General features: G+C 37.1%; 1 protein-coding gene across 7 annotated transcripts in view; it reads right to left on the bottom strand.

Moving 5' to 3' along the window:
- Nucleotides 1-18,589, bottom strand: part of LTBP1 (latent transforming growth factor beta binding protein 1) — a 180,164-nt gene that overhangs the window by 114,097 nt on the left and 47,478 nt on the right. For all 7 annotated transcript variants that reach the window (XM_085055266.1, XM_085055269.1, XM_085055268.1 and 4 more), the window contains exon 5: nucleotides 4,696-4,863. In XM_085055266.1, the coding sequence (XP_084911392.1) occupies nucleotides 4,696-4,863 (168 nt within the window). The remainder of the gene's footprint in view (nucleotides 1-4,695; nucleotides 4,864-18,589) is intronic.

Below are 18,589 nucleotides of genomic sequence, written 5' to 3'. Positions count from 1 at the left end.
CAGTTAGCTGGCTTGCTTACAGATAATTACCATTTTTAACTAAACTATTCTTTGGTAAGACCTGAAATGCTTGAATAAAAAGCAATGTTATCTCCTACAACACGAACAGTAATTTCATTCATCATCACATATGTCTGAATAAAATTCAGGAATTCTATCAACATTTTGTAAAATAACTGCTTTAAATTTTCACAGTTCTAAATAATTATGCTATCTGGACTCTTTCCTTGATAGGAAATTCTGTTAAAATAATAATTACATAGTGAGTCTTCTTACTAAATTTCCTCTGAATAATCTATTGTTTTAAAACACATTGGTCAAATTTTCTTTCATTTCTTTCAACAGAAGACCAAATAAAATTTGAGGAAAATGCTTCTGCTGCTTCTTGGAAGTTTCTGTCTATATGTAATTGGAAACTTCTGGACAACCTCAATTATCTAAAAACATTTACACAGAGTCAACACAGGAAAGCTGGAAAACTTTTTGATAGAAAATTCCAATAGGAAAAGTGCCAAAATTCAAGAAGCAATATAATTTGAGCATTTTTGCAACCGGGTGCAGAATATCCAAATCGCTGTGATACAAGCTGAAAGTTCAAAATTTATGATTAAATATGAAGGACCACATGCGTTTTTACTTAAGACACCAAGCTCACCTGGAGAAGAGAAGGCTTCAAGGTGGCCTTCCAACATCTAAAGGAGGCCTACAAGAGTGCTGGAGAGGGACTTTTTACATGGGCAGGTGGTGACAGGACAAGGGGGAGTGGCTTTAAACTGAAAGAGGTAAGTTTAGGTTAGATATTGGGAAGAAATCCTTTTTAGGGAGGATGGTGAGGCACTGCAACAGGTTGCCCAGAGAAGCTGTGGGTGCCACATGCCTAGAAGTGTTCAAAGCTGGGTTGAATGGGGCTTTGAGTCACCTGGGATAGTGGAAAGAAACCCTGCCCATGGCAGGGAGGTTGGAACTCTATGATCTTAAAGGTCCTTTCAACCCAAATCATTCTATGACTCAATGATTCTGTTTCCTTTTTTGACACAGATATTGCCAATTGTTCAGACACAAAATTCCTACAGAAAGATATGCACTTTCACAGACTAGCATGCAGCTTTGACTTCTCATTTATAACAGTTTGAATGAACTGCTTTAAATGAGATGCAGGGCTGCAAATGAACAGTGAATATTAATCTAAGTATTAACTGACTGTTTCCTCTACTAAGTCCTGTCATTCCTGTTCAATGAATGAAACACAGATTTCATGGGAAAAATATAATGTAAATATAAAATTACATATATATACACAATAGTGAAAAAAAGTAGAAAAGCACGAAAACATTATTTTGGGGATTTACTAATTCCTTATTGCCTCATTTTACAGTTACAAATTAGTCACTGTCCTCCCACTCCTTACGGGAAGAAAATTAATTTCAAAATTGGAATGTGGAATGATTTTGAGTAGAAACAGGACACCTCACTGAGTAACTTCAACAGTGAAAGAGACGGAAACCTCATGTGTTACTCTATTCCCATCCTTTCCTTTGCACACATATTGACTCTGTTTTACAAGCCTCTGTAGATATACCAGGACTGAAATACCATACAAACTGCACATGCATTAATCCAATAGAATAATGAGAATCATCTATTCAGCAGAAGTTTCCACTCAGATTAAATGCTTTCATTCTTGAAGCCAACGAAATATTGGAGGTTGGTTAGTTTAACTGCAACATATCCCATTCACAAAATGAAACTGCAAAAAACCCCAAAGTTTCACAGAAGCAGCCTGGCAATCAAAGAGGTTCTTCTTTTTAAATACCAAGCTTTCATCACCTCCAACTGCAATGCTAGGAGCTGCTCCTCACCACAGCCAAAAATCTCAGCTACCTCTAAAGCAGCATTTTCCCCCATCTGTCCCTTGTTGTGGGTTTTTGCTTTTAATGGCTTATCCATACTGTATTAAATTTTCAGGAAACAGGATTTATTCCTTGCCTGGGCTCACTGCTACCAAGCTTCAGCTGAGTTGACAAACTGAGCACATTTTAAGAATGTGAAATAATCCATGACAAACCTTGAGTAGCTGTAGTTCAGGTATTGCAACTTATTTTCTCTGAAAATACAGTGTTACAAAGTTCAGCACAAAGTTGAAAAGAAGAAATTTTACTCTGGCTCATAATTAGAAATAATTTGTTATTAAGAACAAAGTAAAGTGATGTCTAACTAATCTGTCATCAAAGAACCTATATTCTGTCTTGTGTACTAGAATGTTGCTCTACTACAGAAATGCATTTTAAACTTTTCCAAATAGGGATGTGACTATCTCCTCTGGTTTTAGGAAGAACAAATATTTTTTAAAAAACATACTCGAAAAGTGCTTGTCATTGCTTTGAATATGTATTTTCTGACATGACATACTGGTTTATGGCTGCATTTCTAAGTATCAAATCATCTAAATAAGAATTTGCACACATTTTGGATGAACAGTAAGTAAATTAGTTTAGAACAGGGACTTAAAAGCAAAAAGCACAAGTTTAACATAATTGAGTTCAAAATATAACAGAAGCTAATGATCTTGGAAGACACAAATTACTTCTGCTTTACGTATCAGAAGACATGTTAATCAGGACAAGCCTAAGCTAATGAGAGGCACCAGTTAGAGAACATATATAAAAAATTATATTTCAGTAGAATATATTTTAAACTCTGATTAAAAAGCTCCTGAAAATCTACAATCTGTGAAAAAATTCAATCTACAGGTGTCAGATCCCTCTTCTCCAGTTATTAAGAAGTTTACACCGCATTTTTGTTTTTAATTGGAGAGCCTTTAAGTGCTAGTCCAGACCTCCTTATTCTTCTATGAAAATGACAACACTAGAGAGTGGTAAATAATTTTTGTCTTTTAAAGGTAGTAGGGAAGATAGCTACAGGCAGATTAAATATCCTTATCCATGTGTAGCAACTTGCTTTTATACATTTTTAAACATAACACTCCCTTATCTTTTCATCAAATACTATTATAGGCTGCTTTTGTTGAATGTTTCTAGCAGCTCATTGTACCCAGTGCATCAGAGCTGTGTGGCCTGAGGCCAGGAAGGAAGGTGTGGAACACGTCTTCACAGGTCAATTTCCACTCTCAAAGTTTTCAAGTATTTGAGAGAAGGTCATGTTACAGCACAGATTTACATAGCAGACAAATTACATGACTGCCTGTTCTCAGCATTTCATAATTTCAAGAGAAAAATTAGGTCAAATGAAAAGGGGGAAGAATAACCCTATCCTATCATGGTAGTCAGAAAATTAAACAAAAAAATTTTGCTGGGGTTCTTGCCAAAACATTGGCAAAAATTTGCATTGTCAGTAAACACAAATTTAAAGTATTAGATTTACCATTCCTTTAAAAAACACTTTTCTTTTTTTGTGCCGCCAAACAACCACAAACAAACCCCAAAATTTACTCTATTCTTGTCTTAAAACACTGGTTTTACTATTAGTCCAAAACATATACATTTTTACAAACATGCATACTATGAAGGAATGAGTTAGTAACTTCAAGGGCTTTCACCCACAGTCTGACAGCCTAGAAGTGTTAAAAGAGGGAACTGCCCTTTGTAACATCTACCCAGAAGAAAAGAATAATAATTTGGAATGGCTTTCCCCCCCACCCTCAGAGCATGAAATACAGTGCACTTGAAAAACGGCAATATTGGCCAGCCTCAGCACTGCCTGAACTCTATGTTTATCCTAGACAGAGACTAAAATTACAGTGTTCATATTTGGCATTCTTTGACTAGAAATTTGTAAAATAATTAAGTTTTTTTCAGAAAACAATACTGATATTGTTTTCTGAAAAACTTCTTATTCTTTTCAGAATAACTACAAAATTACTTTCCAAGAGTAGTCCAGGGTATGATAACATGAAACTAGGTATGTACCCATATATCTGTATATCTTAACTTACAAGGGTAATACTTGCACACAAGTTCCTATATAGTATACAGTTAAAATATGCTAATCATTATCCTACGTAGCTTTCAGGATTTGTTTCAACACAGTCAAACATTTGTGGGGTTTAGTCTGGCATACAGCTGATACTCTTACTGAGCAAGTAGAAAGAATAAACATTAGCAAAGAAACTACTGGCTTCAGTAACTTTTATTATACTTAACATTATTTCAGTTTCTAAAAATGCAAAATATGACATCTGCTTTCCTTTCAGCAGTAAGAAAAGTTTTAAGCTGAGGCATATTTAAAAAGGATTGTAGTTTTAAGGAGCTGCTGAAAAAATTTTTGAAGACAGAGTCACTGTTAGCTGTTCGCTGGATTTTATGTGCATTTGATACATATTAAATAAGTAAAAAGCAGGAAACACAACTTTTTGTGTGATCTGTCATTTTCCCTATTTTAACAACAGAAACTCCGAGGGAGGAATTTTACCAAAAGCTTCAGCTTAGCATGTTGCATCCTTGCAGCTGAAAATTCAGATAAAAATATGGGAGCTTTTTTAATCTGACACAAAAGGAACTTTTGGGAACATTTCCGAAGGATACCAGAAAGCTTGTCTAACATACAATGGTTCCTACTCAGCACAGCCCTCCAAACAAAGAGCAACAGATGCACAACTGGTATTAATAACAAAACGTCTTCTCCCTGTGTTAGTCAAGAGAGGACAGCTAAGGACAAATACAGTTTGAGGGTACTTACCTACTCGGAAGTTAGTGGCTGTCAGAGTGTCAGCAGCATGGCCGTTTTCACTGATGAGGGTGGTTGTATTTCCCTTCTCACAGTTGTTCTGACAGTTGCCTTTGGTACAAGTCACTTTACAGATGCTGGGTGTAAAGACCACCTTGATGCGACCAGTGTGATTTCCCACTGTCAGCGGAGGCAAAGAAAAAAAGAAAAATAAACAGATCACTTTGGTATCCATTGATTTCCTTCAAAAAGTTTTTGGGAAAAAAAAAAAGGGTGCGGGGGGGGAAGGCGACAGGTCTACAGGAGGAGGGCAGTCTGCAGTGCTCTCTCTCATAGATCTCCAGTGGTGTCTCTGAAACAGGAGTAGGAAGCTTAGCAAACAGAACTCCGGGATCTGCTCCAAAACCACATTTAAAGTCAAGTCACTGGAGTGGGATTAGTAATCACAATGCTGCACTTTATTCACAGGCAGACAAAGAGCAATACCAAGGGCATGACAGCTTAAATAGCCAACCCTGACAGGCAGATGTAATGTAAAGAGGCTGGCTGTGCACCTAGAGGTGAATAAACTCCTACATACTTTTCCTGTTTCTGCACTTATTAAGTCACTATTTGTAGCTCGACCCCTGGAAATGTTTTAGGCATGCGGCATGTCTGAAAACATCTGTCTCAAATCTCCTGGCACCCCAGCCTGAAGTGGTCAAACCTTGTGACGCAGCTGCCTGGACCCATTTTTTCTTCACAGTTTTTTGGCACTATTTTTCCACAAGAATTTACGTATTATAGACTGAGCTCTGCTGTCAGTCTTTGTTTTAGTAATAAATAGCTCAGAGAAAAGGGGGAGGAAGTATCAGTGCTTTAAAACACTGAGATCAAAGATAAAAAATGGCTAGATTCTCTTTTTTTATATATGTCCCTGTAGTCATTTAAAAAATTTTGCATGTAATAACAACTGCACAAGCACTAATTTGAAATTAAACTAGTTATAAGAATTTCTTGTTACAGAGTTATATTTAAAACCAGATGTATTTGATTCTACATCTAACAGCTGAAAACAAAAACTATATTAAAACTACTTACTAGGGAAAACAGGGAAAAGACCACATCCCATTTGCAATTATTTAAAAAGAAAACAGTTTGTCCTCTGCATATTACTAATAAATTCAGCAAGTTCCTGCAAATATATCATAGCATCTTTGTGGAAATTATTAATAAATACTGTCATATCAAACCTCACAATGCCAAGAAATGACACACAGAAAGAGAAGAATCTCCTTCTTCCTCATGTCATAGAAATAAAGTTACTGGATAGTTGCCTAACCTAGTTCATGAAATACCCTCCAGACAATTTTTTTTTTAAAAATATCAAGAAAATTTTAAAAATCTTCCAATTTGAAAAGAATATAAAGCCATCCTATTTCTGGCTCTCAATGAATAAAGTAATTGTGCTGACTGTTTTGTCTACAGTAAAGGCATTGCTGTATTTGAACAGCAGCTGTAGTACAGACGCTCCCACCTTATTCTCCCTAGACAAAGGTTAGAAAAGGCAGAGCCCAGACAGATACAAGAAAAAAATATTTCAATCAAAGGCTAATATTGTGATTTTAGGAGATTTAAATGACATTTTGGGCTCTGGGATGCCAAGCATTTCTTGCGAAAATGAATACACCTTAACCAATAAACAGATCTAACTGACCCGTGAACTGCTGAGAGTAGAACTTCTTAAGCTTTGCTTTTGCTAAGCATAGCCTCACAAGCAATACTGCCATCTTTTTATTTTACTTGCATAGTTTTATATATATATATTCCTAGAAAAGAGTCCATTTTGTATTTTCAGATGCTTTAGCAATATTTTTCCTTTAGGATGTGATCTAATTAAAAAAACATGGTTAGTTAAGTCACAAAAGTCAGTCCTGCATACACTGTAGAAACCAGTATTGGGGGACCCAGACAAGTCTTCTGGCTTAGCTACAAAAAAAAAAAAAAAAAAAAAGGGTTTGTCAGTTTTGGAAATGAAGAAAATGAAGAAAATGCAGAGCTCAACATGTGATGGAGCTCACAGTGCAAATATTGAAACTGGGTGGTGGTCGTGATTTGTGTTGCCACTGCATCAGGAAGGAACACGGAGAAAAGTGGAGGCCGCATTAGCCAGAGATGTTTCATACAAACCAAGCACACTTCCTACCAAAAAGTATTCTGTACAACGTGTCCACAAAGAATGGAAAGTTTCACCATAGTCCCACCACAGCACCTGGCACAATAGTAGTTAATAAGTTATAAAAACTACCCCCATTTTCTATCTAACCAGGAGACAAGAATTTGACATTAAATGGTACGGGGACAGATCAACAGGTTTGTTGTCCTTACCCCCCCCCAGAAGGACACCTTTCAGCAAGTCTTGTGTCCTCAGCTCTGCTGAGAGTTGCCCTGGGATATGAAGCTCATGAATGCAATAGTGTTATTAGTGCTACATACAGCTACTCTGCAGTTCATGCATTTCGCACCAGCAGTCCAGAGCCATCAGTAAGTGTTGCATCCAAGAAATCATGCTACTCATGAACCCAAGTGTCTGTTTTGAATGTGACCCAACTTAGAGTGCAGTAGACTATTTGCACACCTGGCGTCAGGGCCATAGTTAAGTTTTTGAAATAGTGAAAATGAAACTAAATCATCATTTAATCCTCCTTCACAGTATTCTGTAATATGTTGCTGAGTGCTGAGCTTTAGTAAATCTTGGGTGTATAGTTCGCAACAACAAAAATTTAAAAATAATTCTTATCACATAGTTTTACTAGAAAAACCTGTAGCACAATTATTTTAGTAAAAGAGATGCCTTAGTGTAAAACTCAACAGAAATTGTAAAATTTGCCTTTCAACGCTTTCGGATGAGAAAGTATTGGTATCTATGTTTGGGAGTAATAGCAGTTGAACACTACTTTCAAAAACACAGATCATATCTAAAGAGCTGAAGAGTATCCCTGAAAGAATATTTAAATAGAGCTTTTCATGGAAGATGTCCTAAAAACAACATGATGCAAGCCCTAGCCCCTACAAATATTCAAATCATTATTCAGCAATGTTTTTCAGAGAACACCCTGAGTTAGAAAGCACTCACACAAAGACAGAGTTCAACCCCTGGTCCTGCACAGGACCAACCCAAGAGCTACACCATGAGCCCTGAGAGCCTTGACCAAACACTGCTTGAAATCTGTCAGGCTTGGTGCTGTAACCACTTCCTGGGGACCCTGTTCTAGAGCCAAACCACCCTTGGGGGGTAGAACTTTTTCCTAATATCCAACCTAAAACTCCCCTGTCATACTTCAGGTCTTTCCCTCAGGTCCTATCACTGATCACCAGAGAGAACAGATCAGTGTCTGCCCCATCTCTTCCCAATGTGAGGAAGCAGTCAACTGCAGTGAGGTCTCCCCTCAGCCTCCTCCAGGCTGAACAGACCAAGTGACCTCAGCCACTCCTCACATGGCTTCTCCTCAAGTCCTCCTTCACTGTTTTCTTGGCCCTTCTTTGGTCACTCTCCAATAGCTTTATAGGCTTCTTATATTATGGCACCCAAAATTCCACTGAAGAGCACTGACCCTAGAACGTAGCCCTGCAGACACCCACCAGTGACCAGCTGCCAGCCTGATGTGACCCCATTTACTACAACCCTCTGTGCTTGACCTGTCAGCCAGTTGTTCAACCATCACATGATGTGTTTATCTAGCTGTATGATAGTTTTTTGCTATAAAACAAATACTCAGATATTCCTGTTTTGGTAGTTGCAAAGAGACAGAAAAAAGCTTCATATTCTTTAGACATGAGAAGATTTTCTCCATCTTTTTTGTTTATGAAACTACTTATGAAAACTACAACAACATTTATTTTGTTCTCCTTCCCTAGTAGGTGACAGCTTTTAACACCAGTTCTTCTGGAGACATTTAGGAAGGATACAAAGCTAATGATGGCCTCTGAGCTAAAAACTGGTCAGTGTTTGAGGGTGACTCAAGGCAGAGTCGTTACTATCATTCTTTTCTGTAGATGCAGAGAAGTAGGCAGCACTATTCTCACAGATTCTGAGGCTCAGGGACCTTAACAGCGAGCTTAATACATGCAGATTCAAATTGAAAAAATACCACAAGCCCTTCTCCTGACAGGAAGCTTTTAGCAGAAACTTCAAGTTTATACTCTGGCACTTCCTTGAATCTCCTCTTCTTTATTATTTTTTCCCCTCCTCTTCTCCAAAGAGGAAAATTTAATTCTAAATGAGAAATTATTCTTCAATATCTGTTAGCTGATTTTGCAGTATTAATGCTAAACCCCACAATTTCATGCTAGAAAAAAAACCAACAGTATTGCTATACCCTTGGCCTCTTGACTTTGGATTAGCTCACATTAAAGGACAGTGTATTTTTAAGGATGCATACAGATTATTTTCTTAAAACTCCAGAACCTCTACTGATGATGCCACTGTGACATAAGCATGACAAAATCTGCAATTCAGATTATCTGAAATTCATATCTAGAAAAAAAAGATGGTGCTACAGCAACACACCTGGAATAATTTTTATATATATATATATATATATAAAAAGAAATATATCAAACTCTTCTAGACCAATTTTAAACATGTGAAAATGAAACACCTCACTATGCTCCTAAGTATAATGCCAGACTGAAGAAATACCAATAGGAGACCAGATAAACAAATGTGCCTAATGAAAAACAACAAAAGTAGAAGATGCAAACACCAAATAAATAGCAAAGCTACTTAAAAAAAATGGCTGAACTAGAGATAGACTCAGATGGTTGTCTTAATAAAGACAGGACAATCAATATTACTAATACTAGATAAAGCTTCATCCCTGAGGTAGACAGCAAATTCACAGTGAGATTCAGCCAACAGCGCCATCATCCTGCCTCATAGTCCAGGCTCACTTATACCTAAGAACTCCATGATACATTTGTCGAAAGAGATCAGTAGAAGAATGTATCCATAATTTCCAAAATCTGTAAAACTCTTGAGCCAGATTAAAAAAAGAAAGATGTCTGGGTAAAGTGATGAGATTTTAGTTGAAAGTTGGCACCATATGTATGTGATTTTCTTTCCATCTCCGTAAGTCCCTATGATATAATATCATGAACACAGCAAGCTCCTGCTGTGATAAATTTATGATTTAGCAACAGCTGCAGAAGAAATGGAAAATATAAGCAAAAGGATTTCTTCACAGAACCCTTTCTGCCCCCACTGTCCATTATGACAAAATTATTTTTATCCATTAGCAAAAAAGGTGAATTAGTTAAGACAGGGCAGGTTTTATGTCCAGGTGGTCACAATGGCTTATACAGCCATGCCTGGAAAGAATTGTGTACGGGGAAGGATTCCTCCTCAGCCTCCTGGGTCCCTGTGTAATGCAACTCAGACTTTGTTTCTTTCTAGAAGAATTTGTATAAAAACATCTTTTTTCTTGGGTTTATGGCTGCCCTCCCAGCTCCAACATTCTGACAGTATTCAATAGCTGCAGTGGAGCTCAGATGATTTGTGGTGTGTCCCTGTTTTGCAGGAAGACAATGGGCTAGCAACACTAGTGAAAGCAGGACTGGTATTCAGTTAAAAAAAGATGACTACATAGGTCAAGTGGAGAAAGAGAATAAAATATTTTAATGTGTCAAAAATATTGATGCTATTATGTGATGGTTTTGTGCTTCACAGTGATCTAATCAAAAGGATTCACAATTAAAAAAAAATCACAAGCAGTGGCTTCTCCCAGCTGAGTACACAGTATACCTTCTGCATACATCTCCCATATTCCTTGTACAAAAGTTTCTGACACTATTTTAAGAGGCCAGTTTGAGGGTTTTGTTGTCATTGTTCTTGTTGTTTTGGTTCGTTTAAATACCTTCACTTATGACAAATATCCTGAGGCAAATCTCCTGAGAACTAACAGAATTGTAGGTGTTCCATTAATACCTCCAATCATGATGTCCACTGCTCTCTTTTCATGACAATCTACTTCTGCACTGAACCCAGTATGTTTTCATATGTTTATCTACACAGAATATCATCAGACCTGAAGACTATTTTAAAATTACATTATCTTCCCAATGTAAATGGATTACCTCAGACTATTTCACATTTTAAAATTATAACCATGATGCATGAGGAGAGCATTTAAAATTAAATCTTCTTTAATCAAACCCAATTAGATAACACAATTCAACACTTGAAATTCTCAGATGACCAACACCCTAGTTTTTCTTAGCTAAATGCTGACACAAAAAAAAAAAAAGGAAAGAAGCAGAAGGAAATTACTTATTTCCTAAAAAAGGTGTCTCCCAGTTATTTCACCAGTCCACCTGGTTTAATCCTTACTACTAGATATGTTTGTTCAGCTAAAAGGAAAGATGACATTGTATAAAAATCAGCCACGCAAGTAAGATAGTTAAGCTCTCAGAGCTTTTGTCAAATGACCTTTTAACACTTCTGACAATATATGAGGAAGTTCTGTCTTGTCACCACTTAGTCATCAATTGAAAACAAAAGAAAAAAAAACCCAAACAAGCAAATCAAAAACCTAGTTCCCAAAGATCAGAACAAGTTAAACTTAGCTGTCATACATCTTAGAAACAGCATTATCAAGAATGTTTGTAATGCCAGGAGCTAAAGAAGAAAAGGGGGGAAAAATAAACCAGAAAAAAAGAGAACAAAAAAGACAGATAAAGACACACCGGATTAAGACATACAGACCTGTGGCAAATCTTCCCTAAATTTTAGATTACACATTGAGAGAAATACAAGCCTTACAAGGCACAGAAAGAGCTGAAAGAGATTCTGAGGTATCACTTAATCTCCCCTCTATTAATTTTCCCAGGATAAAACAGCAACATTAAACAAAAGGTTTGTCCAGACTATCCTCAAACCCCTTCAATTATGCAGATTCCCAGCCTCCCTGAAGAAATCATTCCAGCACTTCAGCCTCTCTTATAAATGTATTCCTAATACCTAATCCACATTTCCCCTGTAGCAACTCAAGCAAATTATTGCCCTGCTTTATCAACAGCAAATTCTAACAAAAGATCATTCTTCTGTGGTTCAATTTCTAACATACTTGAAGACCACTACCATCAATCTCCCTCAGTCTCATTTTGGCCAGACCAAAACAATCTAAACTTTTTCAGTCTAACAGAATGTATTTTGCAGGTCTCCATCTCTTTTGTTTTGCTTTGGATACCACTCACTTGGTCCTCACCTTTCTTCAAAGGCCCTCCAAAATCACACTCTACTGCAGCTGAGGTCTGACGGTGGGGAGAGTAGAATAACTTAATATAGCTTTACATAAAATGCTTCTATGGGTTTAAATTATTTTCCTCTCCCAACAGTGCTCTACTGATACTTCATACTCAGAATGAACCTGCAGGCTAGGTACAGGGGTACACATCCCTAATCCCTTTCTGGTTTGTTGATACAGGTATTACCCTAGTAAATATGGAACCCTGCTTGCATGACCTTGGCAGGACTGAACTCAACCCTTATTCTGCTCTGAGCACAGGAGTAAAATCTCCTGCCTTCGAATCTCGCCCATCTGAAAATCATACAGAATATGAGTCTTATTCTTGCCGTTACAGTCACAAGAACAAACAAGTCTGAAAACCACACGGATTCAAAAAGCCAAGGCACAGCTGTTGGGTAATTTGATTTTTGGCTTCAATATACAATGCCTACCTTGAGGTCAGGCAGTACATCTTTGCTCTTTCCAGAAACTTTTAGTGTTTCCCAGTACACCTCACACCCAGTTCTCTTTTCACAAGCATTGGTAGAAATTAGAAATGTTAACAAAATCAAAAATAAAATGATCCAGGTTTATTTCATCTGAGATCCAAAGCCTTCTCTAATGCTTAAAAGTACATCCCTTGGCTCTGCATGAGGAGAGGTGTATATGTGCACATTCACCCAGTCAAACATTCTGAGCAAGATGACAGAATGGCAAGCTGTACTTGATTTAACATGTCTAGACAGCTGCAGCAACACATTATTGAACTGTAACTAATTAAGCATTCCTTCTACCTTTTGTTATTTCTGTAACTCATTTTTGTTGTGTTTGTATGATCTTACATGTATTTCATTAGTTAATATAGCTTGACCTTTGATGTTTTTGTCACTTTTCAAGTACTCCATTCTACTGTCTTCATGCAAACCAAAAGGGCTTCAAAAAGAGAAAACGTGATCCAACTACCTACTATGGCAGCAACTGAAAAGGGATATGCACTGATAGTTTTGTTGCCATTCTTATTTCCACTACTGCTATTACACACATTTCTCTATATACCTATTTCTGATTAGCCATGTCACTACATCTTCACATGATTTCCATCTTCTGTCTTGCTTAGAGGCTCCTATCACTATCTTCTCCCTGCAGTCAGAGCTGAGCTCTCACACTTCCTGCTTCTGTTGAGCTCTTGTTTTTTCACTCTCTTTTAAAGCCCTGCTTGTTTCTTCAGCGTGCTTGACAAACAGGAAAAGAAATCATCCAGAAAATTTGATGCTTCCAGGTTAAGGAAGAAGATAACTGAAAAGATATCTGAAAAAGTCTTTTCCCTTCGTGATTATCAGAGGGATACAATCTCTTCCTTGCTCCCTGTCACAGAATAGAACAGAGAAAATTCCACTGTCTTCTTCACCACCACCTCCACCACCCTCCAAAACACACTGAAATTTTTAGTAGCATATTCTAGGAGAGGCAAATAACCCACTCTTCAATTCTGTTAATCTCAGTTTAAGATAGAGATGAGTGTGAACAGTGTACTGTTTGAGGTCATATACTACAGCAACACTTGTTTAATTCAAGTAGGTTTCCTTTGCTAATTTTGACAAATTCTCTACTGTTTTCAGTGCAGGTTTCTCATGTTTCATATGGATGGCTTCACTTAAAAGTACCAAAGGAGCATATGCAGGCACAAGTGCTGAGATTGTTTAGAAAGAACTAACTCTTTACATGCCACAAACCCTTTGCTGATAAACTCACTCACTGACACAGCCTTTTTAGAGCAAGTCAGAGAAATTTCCAGAAATTACAGTCACTTTTGTCCTGTGGGAACCCATAATGCACAAATCACGCATAGATTTGAAATCTGAGATCTCTGTCAGCAGGTTTTATGAATCACCTTTTGTCTTCCTTGTCTTTTTTACCACTACAAAGATTCTTTATATGTAATCCTCAGGCAACGAACATCCTATCTTAAACTACAGCCATTCTCCATGGTAATGAGAAACACAACTACCACTTCCCTTTAGCTAAGAATGATCCAGAAAAAGGTACCAACCCAAATAAATTAGAGACTGCAGTGGGGTTTGATGTCTGATGGAGTGGCCTCAACTCATTTCAATAAACTTATTGGGTGATAATTCTTTTCATCTGCATTGCATTTATTTTTTTTAAAGCTATTATATTTAAACTAGATCCACAAATGGTTATGATGCTAAAAAGCTAAATTTTAACCTCAAGTCATACCACTAATCAGTCCTAGGTCTCTTTTCCAAGGGATGAAAGAAGTTAATTGCATGGAGCAAGCAGCCTACTTGCTACAGTACAGAGCACTCTGATAATGCAGTCAGCATCTTTACACACAAACTTACAGCCATATAGGAGCTTCAGTATTGCCAGCTAAATACAACACCACTGTCCACTTTATCAACAGGACTTTCACAAGAAGGTCTGAATTTGGCCTTTATACACTGGGAATGAGACTCATTCCCACCTGAAATTATGTACTCATCTGAAATTATGCCTTTTGCTTAAGGTAATTGATAGGCTTCGTTCACAATAATAATAATAATAATAATAATAATAATAATAATAATAATTCAACTATTAGACAACAGTATTACAAGTCTTAAGTTGGAAGAGCATTACATCTTGAGAAAATAAATCCTTGAGACAAGAGTTTCCCCCTCCCAACATATGCAACTCCTTCAAATGAGAAAAAAGTCTAAATTGCACGAGTCAATGTTTATCACTTCTAGGAAGAATAGGGAATAAAAATTAAATTAGTATTACCTTACTAAAGTATATCCACTTGACATTCCATTTCCCAAAAGGAAACAACCAAAAAGCACTAGGGAAGTCAACAAACTGTAAACAGTGACAAAGGACAGGAGATCATGGAATTAAGTTATAAATGAATACAGCCGCCTCTGCACACTGAATCACCATTAAAAATCTTCTTTCTCAGCACTGCATGAAGCCAAGATCTCTTTTTTTCCCCCTAATTTTCTGAAGAGGGAAAAAATGACAACAGAAATAAGGTTGTCACTGGTTCTGAAATCTCAGTTTCACAGGATATGAACCTTCTTGGAGTAATTTTTTGTCAACGTTTGTTCATTCATTCTGGCATAGGCAGTGGCATTGACAGAGAAGAGCACTTTCACATCTCCAGTGAAGAAAACCAGACTCAACTACTTGCAGCAATCAGAATCAATTCTTGGTATCAAAGACTTCTATTACAGCAACTCTGGAGTTAGCCTGGCTAAGGGACTTTTAATGTTTAATTGTGTGGGTTCAATAGGTCCCTATATCCTCCTAAATCAACATCTTTCAAACGACATAGAGACTTTCCCCTACAGAATTTTCTGGAAAGCCTCTTCTTTTCTTCTTCTTGAGAAATTTTTGGCTTGGGAGCCAATTCTCTTTCATCGCAGAAGCTGAGATGCATTTGTCTCAGTCCTTGTTTTCCCCCAGCTATTACATGCTTTGAACTGATTTTAATTCTGTTTGCCAGATCACCAATCTGTTTTTCCAACATTCTTCCTCATTCTGCTGTATATCAGTCTCTGTGTCCATATTTTAAAGCATAGAGATGATAATTCATTTCTGAGTGAATGCAACATTTAAAATAGCTTCTATAAAAGCACCAGCAGCCTTTGCCTGTCATGCAGACATTCTTTTACTGGTGAGCTCAGGGCCATACAGTATTTTCAGAGTCCAAAGAGAAAAATTCAGTATGTTTTGGGGGGGGCTGATTTTCTGGCCTCCTCAATTGTGAGCCCTTTATGGATACACAAACAATCACAAAGACAGCTTAGAAAGGGTATTGTTAGAATGCCTACAGCAACAGTATGTTGAGTGAAATAGTTTGTATGTATACAGAGCTGTTCTGCCTCCAAGGTTTTCAAAGAACTCCATAGTATTTTATAATTGCTAAATAAACTGCATTCAGTTGTTAGTTATTTTTTCAGTATTTGTCTCCCTATTTTTTGAAGCGAAAGCAAAGTAAATGTGCTGCTTGATTTGACAGAGTTAGCTCCACTAGTGTGAATCTAGCTAACCCACCTTATTTATACCTAGAATGTAGCTTGTTGTTTCCACGCCCCACTGGAATCAAAAGTCAACTTTAAATGGCTGTTATGAATTGCCATGCTGTTCAACACCAGGAAGAACAACGCTCTTAAATGGGAGAGAGGAAAAGGATGCTTCACACTAAAATTGTTCTTCAAAAAAGCCCCAGTGATGTTTGACACTGATGCTGACAGCACCAAGATTTTTTCTTAAAACTTTTTAGAATGTTCCTGAAAAATCCCTTCTGCCTCTTGAATGGGAGCAAAGGCTTTGAACACATTGCACAATTCACAAATGTGCATTTGAGAACACAAAACACAAAAGTCCCTGACACTTATACACTTACCCCATTCCCTCGCATTTGTTTATGTATCATTTTAGGAGCAACACGTGAATGTCAGTTGCCATGAGTGACTGAAGCGAATTTGACTCGACATTCCCTCCAAATAGACTATGTTGTAATTTTTCAGTTATTTCTTACTGTAATTATAATAACTTCCACTTATTTAGTCTTCTAACTGTTCATTCTGTTTTCACCCATCTCATTCTGTTGGCTATACCTTGTTCAGAGTGTAGCCTTAACATCCTACCTTCTCTCTAAATTTCCCAAAACATCTAGTTAGGAAAGTTACCACTTTTAACTCTAATAAATATCCATAAATACATTGATAGGCAGAACTTACAAAGATCACAATCTTAACTATAGTTAAGACAAGCCAGTGAGATAATTATTTTGTTCTTCATGAAGGGTAGTTCCACAAAGAAATACCAAGAATGGTGGGAAGAGGATCTGACCCAGCAAAGACCTGAGGGAGATTTTCCTCTCAAGTCTGAACCTGGGTAGAATGTCAAATCATACAGATGCATTTACATGGAACACATGTTGTATCTCTGTGCACTTTTTAAAGCAGTAAAACATTTATGCCTTTTACAGCTGTTTACCCATACTTCCTGCTGGGGAAATAGTATTATTATTAAGTAAGTGTCACATAGTGAAGTCAGAATGGTGCAATTCCACAAAAAATAGTTTAAACTGGAATTTCAAAGTGACACCTGCTTTTGCTCAAATCAAACTATGAAGTCATCAGTGAAGCCAGAATGTGTAATTACGTACAAGCTTTCAGAAGAGCTTCAATAAGTTACCAGTGTATTGTGCTGCCAATATAGGAAAGCTATTGTTATGCCAAATCTGTGACAGAGTATTCTGCACATCACAACTCTAAGTGCGGGGACATTTTCTTCCACATTAAACTTATTTCATGTACATAAACTTATGTAAAATACTATGCAATATAACTTATCCACAGTTAGAGGAGTTACACAACATTCATATTGTTTCAGCTTCATCCTTACACCAGAATCTAAGAGTTGCCCACAGAACCATGTGCAGATCCTAAGAGTCCAAAATGCATAAAGGCATGTTTGTCCAACTTCTAGCCACAACACACACAAACCAAGCCACAGTAGTGTGCTGCAAGCCCCCTCTGACTAAACTTTATGTAACCTATACTACTTAAATTCAAGACATGTTTTCATTTGCTACCTAAAATAGAGACAAGTTCTCCTTAATGAATTTATAAAGAATTTTGGTAAAGACCAAAAAATCCCCGTCTACCTAAAAGAGAGAAGTTTTCCATGGTACCTAATTGTATCAACTAAACATGTAACTTCAGTTGTAAAATTCACATATTTGTCATATTGTCTTCCTGAATAGAGAGATAAATGTAATTTTCTTTCTTATCCTCCCTTCTTCCTTGGGATAACTTTGTTATACAAACACCTGCCTTATTTACACCACATAATACCATTCCATTGTAGGTAAAGTACTCTTGAGTTTTTCTTCTGCTTTCAGTGCATTCTGTGGTCACCTCAGGCATTATTTAATACATTTTCTCAACATGCCTCTAAAACAGGTAAGTGGTGGCATCATCATTGTAGTTACAGGGAACTATAACCTGGTGAGAGGGTGTACAAAATAGACCTACACATGCAGGTAACCCCAGACAACTGATTTCAGAAGCAGAAATGTCACTATTTTCAGCTCAATGGGTAAAATGCACAATATACTGCTGACATTAGCCCACAATCATCTCAGGCTGGAAAATGAAGTGTGTATTTAAATGCATTCTCTGAAGAAACCAGTAGCACCAGAAATGAAGAGTGAAACTGAGAACTTCCTAGCCTCTTACTGTTGTAATAAGCAGTTCTAGCTCAATATACATTCTCAACAATAACTGTGTTGAAAGAAATTCCAGAAAGACTGTGCTCAGTTTAGAATTTGCTTATTATCACATACATTTTAGACCAACAGAAATAGCACTGAATTCCTTCAACTAATTTTGTTCAGCCTTGCCTTTAAAAAGCTAGAAATAAGCACTGACATTTAGAGGATTCATGCTCAGATGAATAGTGGTTACTATTTAGCAGTGCCATTCAGAGAGTAATGTCTGAGGTAGATGTACCTCAATTACTAACAAAATCTCCCTACGGTTTTATGGACTACCAGGTTGCAAATAGAATTTACAGTTGAAGTTTCTGTGCTGTTGCCATTGTTACTATTAGAGAATTTTTGACTCTGA

Source organism: Lichenostomus cassidix, chromosome 3, assembly GCF_008360975.1.
Source record: "Lichenostomus cassidix isolate B80296 chromosome 3, HeHo_3.0, whole genome shotgun sequence".
Taxonomy (NCBI): Eukaryota; Metazoa; Chordata; class Aves; order Passeriformes; family Meliphagidae; genus Lichenostomus; species Lichenostomus cassidix.
This window is presented reverse-complemented; position numbering and strand designations above follow the sequence as displayed.